The following is a 12259-nucleotide window of genomic DNA, read 5'->3' as shown; positions in this document are numbered from 1 at the left end:
GCCACCGTAAACTTCACGCCGTTTGAACATCTACTCCGTTCTGAATTGCACCTCCTATCCGAAGAGTTAACTGCTTCCGTGTGTCAAGTGGAGTGGAAAACATTACCGATGCTGCTGCTGTTAAAGATGATGAAGTCACTCATAAAAAAGATAGAAATCCAATAGAAAATATAAGTTACGATGGAGAAGACAAAGCCTAATGATCTTCCTCATATCGAAGTCCAAGCTCCGAATCCAGTGTCCAGCCGAGCGGAATCCCTTTGTAGGATCAGCACCTCCATCTTCTTCCGAAAAACTCAAAACAAGACTGTCGCTCTTTGAATACAGAGATGTCATTTCTTTTAAACTTCTCGCTGTTGCAGTCAATAACCTCCTTCCCACCACCTTCCTACAGAAATGATCTCCAAACTCCACATGCCTCCATCTCTTTCATTCTTTGCTCTTCCTTCCTTCTCTGATATCTTCTCATCTTCTTTTGGAAAATCCAAAGATCTCCTTACCACATTCTTCATTTCATCTTCTTTTTCTGCTGATTTCTTTCCTTGCCTCTTCTCTCATCTGCCTCGCAAGCATCGTCTCGCTCATCTCCATCGCCCTCCTCTTCGCGTTCTTCTCTCCCAGCTTTCGGTTCAGCTGCCGTCTTGTCTCCCGCATCTTCACTGCCCCTTCCCTCCGCTCCTACTCCTTCTCGTCCTCCCGCAGCATCACTGACACCTTGTTCTCTTCCCCCTCATTCATCTTCTTCTGCACCATCGTCACGCACGAAAGCTCCGATTCCTTATAGAACTCCCCCCGCGGCTTCAGCAGTAGCAGCATCGGCGACACCCCTTCTGCTGCCCCAGCTGTCCGCACTGTCTTTCGTAGCTTATCAAACTCCCGCATCCGCTCCAGGTTCTGCCGATGATCCTGCATCTTCCACTCAAACAGCCCAATCGACTCCTGCACTTTGTACTTCGACTGTCAACTCTCGGCACTCCATGTTACAGCCCATCGCCAACCAAATGGACGCACGCCAACGCCGCACCATCTGTTTTCTGATCGCAATTCTGAGACTAGCATATTCAACAGACGCGTCTGCTTCGTCAAAATAAGCCATATGAGAATGTTATCTGCATCTGAATCAGAGTAAAAATAAAAAAAAAAAATCATGAAATGGTCTTAAAATTATTATTATTAAGTTCAAAATTGATTTAAAAAAAATGAAGATTGAATTAAATAGATCGAACAAAATAACCTTTCTAATTTTCTATTCTGCCCCTTTCTATTCTTATTCCTTAATCTCTCCTCCTTCTTTAGTTCTCGTTCGTTTCCTTTCTTTGCAGTTCTGCTTCTGTAACAAATATCTCCCTTTCACTACATAAGTCATGAGCATTCTTTTGATTTTCTTGCTCTTCCGCTGATGTCTTCCTCCGACAAGCAATTGAATTCCCCGTCTCATTGAATCATCTACCATGCGCTGTGAAAGCATGTCACAAATAAAAAACAGTTACTGCTTCAATAATAGCTGCAACTCTCCAAGAAGATGAATGAATGTGTGATGCTTCATTCTTCTTGTTGGCTCACGAGCAGAAGAGTGAACTCAATCAGCGCAAGAAGATATGTTTTGTTGAAAGCAGCATCTGAAGAATTCCCCATTTAAAAAAAAACTTTTCAAATTGAAGCCGCGTCACAAGATAAATGTAGGCCAACGGTGTAACAATCAGATATTTTTGACAAACAAATATAAAATAAAAAGATTTTGAATATATTTTGACATATTTATTAAAAAAAGTGGTAAATATAAAAATATATTTGAGAAATAATAACATTACTACAAACAATATGAAAAAGACATTATTGGCAAACCTGTAAAAAGTTGGAAAAGCAAGTGGTTTTGAAAAAATGAAAGAAACAAAACTCCGGCTTTAATCAGAACCATGTCTTTTTGATTTTTTGAGAGTTAATCGAAAAAAAAAAAAAAACAAATATCAGAAAAAAATTAAAATGTACATTTTGTTGTTGTGCGTGCAATAAGAGTTAGCAAGCGATTTTTTCCAGATTTTCAAACGCTGTATTCGAAGAGCATCAGCTCTTTTTCTTTGTCCAAACAATGGAGATCACAAAATGACAGAATCCTCAGGGGTCTTTTTTTTGCATAAAATGATTGCTTTCACCATTTTAACTTCATCTATTGCCAAAAAACTGCATTCTTCTACCTGCAATTCTCGCCCTTTAACGCTTATTTTTTTGATCTTTTTTTCGCAAAAAAATAAAATAAAGGGTTGGATCCTATTTTTCATTCAAGGATGATATAAAATATTTTTAAAAATATTTTTATCTGAGAATGATTTTTTTCATAACACATATTCATTTATGTGATGATTTTTCAATAAACCTTCGATAAAAGTGATCTCAAATTTTTCTTATTTTTTTCTGATAAAAAATTTTCAAATATATTTTTATAAATCCAAATCACGTTAAAAATTTTTTCAACAAATTTAGAAATAGTCAAATAATGAAAAAAAAACAATACATATTTTTTTAAATAAAAAAAATTTTTTTAAGAATAATTGTGATTTTCCATAAGAAAATATTTATTAGAGAAAAATGTAGTTTTCAAAACGCGAATCGACATTAAATTCTCGATGCAATGTTCTATGGCAAGAAATAAAGCGCATCGGCGGAAATGACGTAGATTCGTTGCTTGCCTATTTGTTTTACACTTACAGGCAATCATCTTCAGTAATTAATGATTTACTGAAGTCTTTGAATGGTTTGGTTTTTTAATATTTTGCATTGTGTTAAAAATATTATTTTTACTCTCTGTTATTTTTTTTTCACTTTTTGATTTGTTAATTATTAATTTTTTTGAAACAGAATATCACATAAAGCTGCTGGAAGACTTGTCTGTAGTGTACAACAACGCTCCGTTGCACACTCAGACAACAATGCTGCAAGCGCTTTCCCGCAATACATCATTATCCGATTTGCAAGACTATGGATATGATGTGACAGAGGGAAAATTTATTTATGCGAAGCAAACACTGAAGAAAAACCAAGGATTTATCATTCCTCCTCAAAAACCTCATCTTCCGTCTTGTAAAAGTGGTTTGTGTTTTTTAATATTTTTTTTAAAATAATTTTCTCTGTTTATTTAGGCTTAAATGAACAGGACTGGGAAAAGGGCAACAACTGGATGTTAGCCCATTCCACTGAAGCCTCAACTTCTCTTCAATCAGCAAAGAAAAAGCAGCGAGCGGAGCCAGATTACGCCAGATTTATTGATGAAGATGCCTGGGAAAATGAAATTGTTACAGAAAATCATTCTTCTAAGAAAGAACAATCATCTTCTTCTTCAACATCATCTCAACTCAATAAAAATTCAAAAACCATTTCAGAAAAAAAGACTTCTTCTTTTAATTCTTCTTCTTCTCAAGTTGTTGATGCACCAATCAGGACTCCAATTAGGAGAGAAAGGGGTCCAACAAAAAACCAAAATAAAAATTCAAATCACAAACGTCATTCTTCTCCATCTCCAATACCAATTCACAAAATATTCAAATCAAAAACTTCTTCTTCACAAATTTCAATTTCAAAAAAATTGAAAGAAAAAATTAATTCTTCATCATTTTAAAATGATAATGAGTTTGTGAGTGAGCAATTAGTTGATAATGCCACTTCACCCACGTTAATTCCACCTCAAGGATTTCAAACTCTCTTTTCTTCATTTTAAAAAGAGAATGACACTTCAACACTTCAACAACAAAGCGTTCTATCTTCAAATTTTGAAATATATCAACAAAATAATTCTTCAAAAAATATTTCTAAAAAGAATGCTAAAGAATATTCAATTAAAAATCATTTTCATCCTCAATCTTCTTCAAATTCATCAAATTCTGCAAATAAATCATCACGAATAGCAAAAAGGTTGCCAAACTTAGGCAACACATGCTATTTGGCTTCTCTTCTTCAATGTTTCTCTTCTATAACTAAACAAAACCCATCTTTAATCAAAAAACAAACAACTTCGAAGAACACATCTTTGTGTATCATAAGTGTATGCAATCAACTATCCAAAGATTGAATGATAGCGCGTTCGTGGGTTCCATCACTGATCAACAAATGGGAAAACTTTTGTGGATTTGGCAGCAGACAGCAGCAAAATGTGGCAGAGGAATTAATAATCTTCACCAACTTCTTCGAAAAGATGAGTTAATAAATAAGGACACCTTCAATCCTGTTTTAATCACTCATCACAGATGCCAAAAATGCAAAAAAATCTCATCACATTTCAACGAAGCTTGCAATAACGTGGTAATTAATTCATCTTCTCCTCACAAAGGTCTATCATCTCTTTTTGCAACAGAGATATTGGATGGAAAGAACACCGTTTATTGCAACGATTGCAAAGAGAAATGCTGTGCTGAGAGATGTGAGGAAATGACTTCATTTCCAGAGGTGCTAGCCCTCTGTCATGAATGCACTGATGCTGCTTGTTCTGCTCCTTCCAGAACTCTCCTTATGGAAACAGATCGTGTATACCAGCGCACTTTCTGCAAAGGGTTTTCTTCAAAAGATATTCAACATCTTCAAAAAGATAATCAAGAAACCATCATTTATCATCTAGTTGGGCAAGTACTATTCAAACGTCTGGATCAACAAAACGGACATTACATTGCTATCGTTAAAAGGAAGAGTGGAATCAACAGTTTTTGGAGGATTTGCAATGATGCTGAAGTGACTGAATTCGATAGTGATAAATGGAGTTCTTCATGGAATAATCTTCACATTCAAGGTTACACTCCTTCCCTTTCTTTCTATACCAAAGAAAAAACAAAACCAACGTTTTCAACTATTCAATTTGGTGGTACCTCCTCTTTTTCAGAAACATTTAATAACAACACTTCAAATAACACATTAACAACAACAACAACATCATCATCATCATCATCATTCATCTCTCCACTTCATCCAACAACTTCCATTCCACAACTATCATCATCAATCACATCTTCATATGGATTGGAAGCACTGAAAGAAAGAAGAAAGAAAACGGGCATCTTTTCTCCCAATGAAAAGAGATTAATCTTCAAGCCCAAGACAAAATAATGGAAAGAGTTTTCAGAAGAAACGAATATCAAAGTTTCTCTTTCCCACTTCTACAAACTCACTACCAACTTTTCCAAATCAAAAAGGAGAACAGATCTCTGCGGCATGTGTGAGAAGTTGAACTATCTCGAAAACTAACTGAAATCTTCACAAAACAAAAATGGACTGTCTGAAGCAGAATTTCATACACTCAAACTTCTTCGACAACACCGACTTGTTGCAGAAATGCAACATAAACACTATCAATCAACAGTTGATAATCTGAAAGAGGGAGAAGCAGTCTTCGTCTTCGACTTTAAAGAGAAATGGAAACTGCCAATCCGAAAGAACCAACTTCAACAAGAGTTTTTCAACTATCAACAAGTCTCCCAATTCACAATCATCTCACCACAAAAAATAAATAATCAACAAATAAAACGAACATTCAACTTCTTCTCCGACTGTCTCTCAAATGATCACAGATTTGTTATTGAGTGTCTGGAATCTGTGATCAAAAGAAACTTCTTCTCACACACTCACACTTTTAAGTTCTTCTGCGATTCGGGTCTACACAACCGAAATCGCTTCCTTCTTAACTTAATCCTCTCCAAACAATCCAAACTTCTAAAAATGAAAAACACTCAACTCAACTTCTTCGCTGAGCACCATGGAAAGAATATTTGTGATAGTGAATTTGGTGCACTTGTGAACACAATCAACAACAATTTATCAACTGAACACATTACCACACTTCATGATTTGATCAACTTCTTCGAAAACAATATGAACACTTCGATATCTGCTTCTTCGACATCACAACAAGACATTTTTGAATCATCCTCAACTAATTCTTCTCCATCGTCATCATCTATCAAGGAGTATGTGCATGAGAGGTACTTTGAAGAGTACGTACCATCTCAGCAAATTTCATGGCCATCACTATCAGTCCCTCACATGAAGGACTTCTTGTATTTTGAGCGCAAGGGCTCATTTGTCTGCGCATCTGCTGTTGGATATCTTCCTCAACGCTCTCTGGTTGCCCTCGAATCTTCAACAATGAAAGAAAAGGTTCAACGAACAAGAAAGTCATTTCACTCTGATATTACGTCATCTAACTCTTCTCTTCTTTCTCAATCTTCTCAAGATCTTCTTTCAAGAAGATTTGAGCTTCTTCTTGACTCTTCTTCTATTAATGAATCTCAAAACTGTTCTTTTGGTGTCCCTTTTTAAGAAACAAGTTGTTGTGTATGCTTAGCTGGCACTCTATCGGAAGGGTGCTGGACATGACTGTTCGTATTTGATATTGCAGCCTTCAGGCTGCTTTATCCGGACCTGGATACGACGAGCAGCCTCCCAGGTGCACAATAGTTAGAATCCGATTGTTTTCTTGTGCTTTTTGTCACTGTAATGTCCCTATAATAAAATTGGTTATTGTCCCTATTATTTTTGTATATATTGAGATTCATTAATGGAGAGAGTTGTGAGGGAATTCATTGATCTTTGGGTGAGATTTTTGAAAGGGAGAGTTGACGAGAGTGTGAAGTGATGTTTTGTTATTGTGTCTGTCTTTTTTCTTTGTTGAATTTGATCTTTTTGAGTCAAAGTTAGAGAACTATCAGAAAGGGAAGAGTAAATAGGAAACAGAGGGAAAATAGACAAGTTAGTTTTTGAACATTTAAGATAAGTTTTCTTTTGTGTTTTGAATTGACTATGATACCATGAATTTGTCGAAATAGTACTATTTCTTCTCATATTTTTTATTGTTTAAAATTGTTGATATTTAGTTAATATCTGGGAAATTTTTTTTGAGATGATAATCTCGTTCAATGTTTGATCTTTTTTTTGAATTTTTGTGGGACAACTTTTTAAATACATTGGAAATTAATTAATATGATAAATCATCATTTTTTGTAATATTTTTAATACGCAAATTTGGATTGATTTAATTTTCGAAAATAACCATAATTGTACGAATATAAAGCATTTTCTTTTTTGCTGAGTATTATTCGGTCGTGCAAACTTTTTGATGTTCGAAGAATATAAATTTTCAATCTTTAATAAGTTTCATTTTCTTTAAATATTTAATTGTTCATGAACACACATGAATGGAAGCTTTTCATTCTTTTCAATTTTTTTAAAGATTTCTCGTGATATGCAATATAGCAACGACAACAAACATAGAAGATCGGAAGAAGAATTAGAAGTTTCCACAGGTGTTGCATGCTGGATATGGTTTTGTTTTTGATTTTTGATGATTTGAACTTTTTTGTATCGTATTATTTTCCTTCTTTTCATTTGTCTTTTATTTCATTCAGCATTTAACATACAATATACATTTCAATCATTGCGTTTGTAACAAATAGCTTTGATCTTTGTAATGATTTAATTTTTGTTTTTTATTGAAAATTCATAAATTTATTTTTTTCCTGTGACATTCAATGACATAGTCAATGAATGATTGAAATTTCGGTAACAAAAAGAATATCTGAATATTTGAAACTATTTTAAGGGGATATCTTTTTTTATAACTGTAGTTAAAAGGAAAAAAAAATATGAAGATAGAAAAAAACAAGATTAAGGAAAAGATGAGAGGAGAAAGTATTAAATGAAAGGTGCTTGAGGTTTAATAGTTGAATTCACAAACATATGGAAATAGAATAGCTGCATAAAAAGAAGATAATAGGAAAGAAGTTGAAAGGAAAAAAAGATAAAGAGAGAAGAAAAAGAAAGAAGAAAAGATAAAGAAAGAAGAATAAGAAAAGAGAGAAAAAGAGAGAGAGAAAAGAGAGAGAAGGAAAAGAAGGTTGAAGCATAAAGAAGAAGTGGAGAGAAGAAGAAGAAGTGGAGAGAAGAAGAAGAAGGCGAGGAGAGAAGGAGAAGGAGAAGGAGATGAAGAAGAGGTGAGAAGAAGTAGAAGTAGAAGAAGAAGAAGAAGAAGAAGAAGAAGAAGAAAGAGAAGAAGAAGAAGAATGAATTTTCGAATGATGTTTGTGAAGTTTTCTGTTTGTTTTTTCATTCGAAGGAGAAAGAGGAGGAAATTGTGATTCGCTTGGTGTTTCATTGTTGCTTTCATTGAAAGAATGAAGAGAAAGAGAAGAAGGAGAATGAGAGGAAGAAGGAGAAGGAGAAAGAGATGAATGAGAAGAAAGAGAAGAAGGAGAAGGAGAAGGAGAAGACAAAGAGTTAAAATGCTTATTTTTTTTGTATGAAAAAGAGCTTGAATCGTGAAGATTATGCGGAGTGTGGTTGTGATTGGATGAATGAGTGTTCTTTGAACGATGATGATGATGACGATGATGACGATGATGAATATTGAATTCATCTTGTTCTTTTTCTTTTTCTTTTTCTTTCTCTTTCTCTTTCTCAATACCCTGCTTTTTCTCATTCTCTTTCTCTCTTTCTCTTTCTCTCTCTTTCGTTTGTTCTTTCTCTTTCTTTTGTTCTTTCTTTTGTTCTTTCTGATTAATAAAGAGATTCACATGATGTTTATTTTGATGATGATGATGATGATGATGATGTTTTTGAAGAGGATGATGAATCAAATTTGTTGAAGACATTTGCGCTGATTCTGAAGAAGGAACAGAAAGAGAAGAAAGAGAAGAGGAAAAGGAAGAAGAAGAGAAAGAAGGAGAAGAAATAAAAGAAGAAGAAGAAGAAGAAAAGGGAGAAGAAGAGGAAGATAAAGAAGAAGGGGAGGAAGAAGAAGAAGAAGAAGAAGAAGAAGAAGAAGAAGAAGAAGAAGAAGAAGAAGAAGAAAGCGAAGAGAAAGAAGAATTTTGCGAAGGTTCTGTAGGATTTGTTCGTTTTGGAGTGAAAAATTTAGCAGAAGCAGAAAAATCAGCTTCAAATGAGTCATTTTCTGGTGAATGAGACGAATTTTCATTTGAATTTTTTGTTTTCTTTGTTTTTTCTCTTCTTCTGCTTTCACTTTCACTTTGACTTTCACTTTGACTTTCACTTCTTCCTTTTCTTCTTCTTCTTCTTCTTCTTTCTGTCGAATTCTTTTTCTTTATGATTTGTTTGTTTGCGTCAAAAGATTGTTTCTTTGGCTTATTCTCAAATAAATCTTCTTCTCCTTTTCTTTCTCTTTCTCTTTCTCTTTCTTCTTCTTCTCTTCCTCCTTCTCCTTCTCCTTTCTCTTTACGAAAATCCTTTTCTTCTTCACCTTCATCTTCTTCTTTTCTATCATCTCCATCATTTTTATCATCTTTTCCTTCTTTTACCTCTTTCTCTCTTTGTTTGTCTGATAAATTTTCTGTTTGAAAAGAAGAATTTTTCTGTTGTGTGTTGAACGGGAAAGAAACATGAGATTTTGAAGGAAAAGGAGAAATTGGAGTGAAAGATGGTTTATTAATAGAGGAAGAAGATAATGATGAAGAATTAGAAGAAGAAGAGGAAGAGGAAGAGGAAGAGGAAGAGGAAGAAGAAGGAGAATATGATGATGATGAAGGATAAGAAGAAGAAGAAGTTTCAACAAAATCATCAGAAGGAGAAGCAAAACAAGACAACTTCTGAGCTGATGAAGGTGGAGAAAGCGATCGTTCAATTGGAGGCGTTCTGATTCTTTCAACTTCGTTTTTTTCCTTTTTTTCCTTTTTTTTATTCTCAAATTTCGAATTTTCTTCATTCAAAACGGAAATTTTGTTGATGTTGCTTGTGTTTAAAAAGGAGTTTAATTCCGCTTCGTCTTCCAACATCAGCTCAATTGCCTCATCTTCTGTCAGAACATCCAATGCACATTCATCATTGGAATTGTAGTTATTATTGTGAAGGAAAACATCAATGTTATCATCATCATCATCATCTTCTTCTTCTTCTTCCATTCCATTTTCTTTGTTATTACCATCATCTTCTTTTTCTTCTTTTTCTTCTTCTTCAATAGAAAGAAGCGATGTTTCACATTCTTCCAATTCACCTGGACACAAAATATGCTCATCAACGTTGATTTCATCATCATCATCATCTTCTTCTTCTTCTCTTTCTTTTTCTCTTCTTCCTCTTCTTTCTCTTCCTTTTTCTCTTCCCCCTCTTCCTTTTTCTTCTTCTTCTTCTTCTTCTTCAAAGTCACTTCCCTTCTCCTTCATTCTGTTTTCAAAGCTATTTTTTTCTTGAAATCTCAACATTTCCATTTTATTTGGTTCCTTTTGCTTCTTTTCTGAATAACTTAACATCTCCTTCTGCTTTTCCTCTTCCATTTGCTTTGCTTTTTCTGTTTTTCTTTCTCTTTCTTTGCTGAAATCATATTCTTTGAATTCATAATCATCATCATCTTCTTCTTCTTCTTCATAATCTTTATCATAACTTTCAAAATTCTCTTCTTTTTCTTTATCTTTCTGTTTTATTTCATTAAAACTCACTTTTATCTTTTCTTTTCTCACTCTTTCTCTTTCTCTATCTCTTTCTCTTTCTCTCCCTTCGTCTTTGTTTTCATTTCTTCCTCCTCTTATTCCTGTTAAACCTTCCAAACCTGTAATATCTTTTCCAATACTTCTCCTTCCCCATTCTCCTTCTCTTCCTCTTTCTCTTCCTCCTTCTCTTCCTCTTCCCCATTCTCTTTCTCCTTCTCTTCCTCTTCCTCTTCCTCCTTCCATTCCATTTTCACATTCACATTCACTTTGTGCTTTTTCCTGTGTTTTCTCCATCTTTTCCATCTTCTCCATCTTCTCCATCTTCTGCAGTTTTCCAATCATTCGCTCCATTCTCACTGACAAATACGGATCATCTGCAAAGTCCATCATCGTCATCATCGTCCCTTGCTTATCTTCTTCTTCCTCCTCCTCTTTTTCTTCATTTTCTTTTTCTTCTTCTTCTTCCTTCTTCAGATTCTTCTTCTTCTTCTGAAGTGGATGTTGTTGATGTGGATGATGTGGAGTTAATCTCAATATTTCCCTTCTTTTGCTTCTTTCTCTTCTTTCATTCGCTTTTTTCGCTTCTTCTCCTTCTTCTTCTCTTCCTCCTTCTCTTCCTCCTTCCCCTTCTCCTTCTTCCTTTTCCCTCATTTCTTTTCTATTATCCTTCACATTCTTTGAAGAAGGTGTCGAAAAATATGAGGAATTGACGAAAACCTTCTTTTCGCTCAGTTTTCTGTTCAGAGTTTTGATAAGACTGCTTTTTGAGTCAAGCTCTTTCGTCATCTGCATCAGAAATGAAGAGAATATGCGATCAAATAAATAAATATAATAAAATAAAATAAAAATTAATAATAACAATAATAATAAAATAATAATAACAATAACAAAAAATAAATAAATATAAAAAAATGAAAAATGAAAAATGAAAAATGAAAAATGAAAAATGAAAAATGAAAAATGAAAAATGAACGAGGGAAAAAGATGAATGATGATAAGGTGAAATGTGAAAAAGACAAAGAGAAAGAAAAAGAAAGAAAAAAGAACAAGAGCAAGAACGAACGAACGAACGAACGATACAAAGCAGTGCAACCAAAATGATTCACTTTCAACATCTCAATAAAAATATTTCACTCAAAGATATGCACACCCTCTTAACTTGCCCGTTCAATCCTTCGACTCTTCTCAAAAGCAGCGCCATTTTCTTGTTTTTTTCTTCTCTTTCTTTCGAAAGTGCTTTTCTTGTATTCGCCAGCGCTTTTTCTGCTTCTTCTCGTTTTGCCCTTTCTTCTTCTCGTTTTGCCTTTTCTTCTCTCAGTTCTGTTTCCAGCTTAATTCTCCTTTTGTGTTCTTCTTCAATCACATGAAAAGCATTTCTTTCTCTTGATTCTTTCACAAAGCAATTCTCGTTGGTGTCCAATTCCTTTTCTGCTTTTCTTCTTTCAGGATTTTTTTATAAAAGAATTAAAACAAACAAAAGGTTAGTGTTAATATCAAGATGTGAGTTGCAATAGAAAACTGACCGCAAACATTGGCTGAAAAGAAGCTGAGGTTGCATCGCTTGCAAGACTTTCCCAAAATCTATGTTAAGATGTGTAATTGGCATGTTGAAAAATACAACGCTTGATGATATTTCCTTCAAATGGCACACCTTCTCTCTGCTAATTTCCCTGTGTTCCGTAGTCTCTCAATTTCATTCTTCTTTTCTCTTTCTTCTTCAGTATTTTGAATCATTGATCTCATCTCTTGCAAAGATTTTTCCAATTTAACTGATGCAGAAATTGCCTCTTCTCGTTGTGATATAGCAAATTCAAGCTGAGTTTTTAGCGATGACTCTCTATCAA

General features: G+C 34.2%; 4 protein-coding genes across 4 annotated transcripts; 3 read left to right on the top strand and 1 right to left on the bottom strand.

Moving 5' to 3' along the window:
* Positions 1-180: 180 nt before the first annotated feature.
* On the top strand, positions 181-1091 carry MONOS_14053 (uncharacterized protein; the record flags this gene model as incomplete). The annotated part of the gene is made up of 2 exons (XM_067866821.1): positions 181-262; positions 571-1091. The coding sequence occupies 2 exons, from the start codon at positions 181-183 to the stop codon at positions 1089-1091; spliced, it is 603 nt and encodes a 200-aa protein (XP_067732468.1).
* A 1574-nt stretch (positions 1092-2665) lies between these two features.
* MONOS_14054 (uncharacterized protein) lies at positions 2666-3613 on the top strand (the record flags this gene model as incomplete). Its single annotated transcript, XM_067866822.1, has 4 exons — positions 2666-2670; positions 2709-2752; positions 2857-3087; positions 3138-3613. The coding sequence occupies 4 exons, from the start codon at positions 2666-2668 to the stop codon at positions 3611-3613; spliced, it is 756 nt and encodes a 251-aa protein (XP_067732467.1).
* Positions 3614-5697: 2084 nt separating this feature from the next.
* MONOS_14055 (uncharacterized protein) lies at positions 5698-6297 on the top strand (the record flags this gene model as incomplete). The annotated part of the gene is made up of 1 exon (XM_067866823.1): positions 5698-6297. The coding sequence occupies one exon, from the start codon at positions 5698-5700 to the stop codon at positions 6295-6297; it is 600 nt and encodes a 199-aa protein (XP_067732466.1).
* Positions 6298-7559: 1262 nt separating this feature from the next.
* On the bottom strand, positions 7560-12158 carry MONOS_14056 (uncharacterized protein; the record flags this gene model as incomplete). The annotated part of the gene is made up of 4 exons (XM_067866824.1): positions 7560-11201; positions 11566-11854; positions 11946-11996; positions 12067-12158. The coding sequence occupies 4 exons, from the start codon at positions 12156-12158 to the stop codon at positions 7704-7706; spliced, it is 3930 nt and encodes a 1309-aa protein (XP_067732465.1). The 3' UTR covers positions 7560-7703.
* Positions 12159-12259: the final 101 nt, after the last annotated feature.

The sequence above is a fragment of the Monocercomonoides exilis genome (assembly GCF_001643675.1).
Source record: "Monocercomonoides exilis strain PA203 chromosome Unknown scaffold9-1957334, whole genome shotgun sequence".
In the NCBI taxonomy this organism is placed as follows: domain Eukaryota; phylum Preaxostyla; order Oxymonadida; family Polymastigidae; genus Monocercomonoides; species Monocercomonoides exilis.
This window is presented reverse-complemented; position numbering and strand designations above follow the sequence as displayed.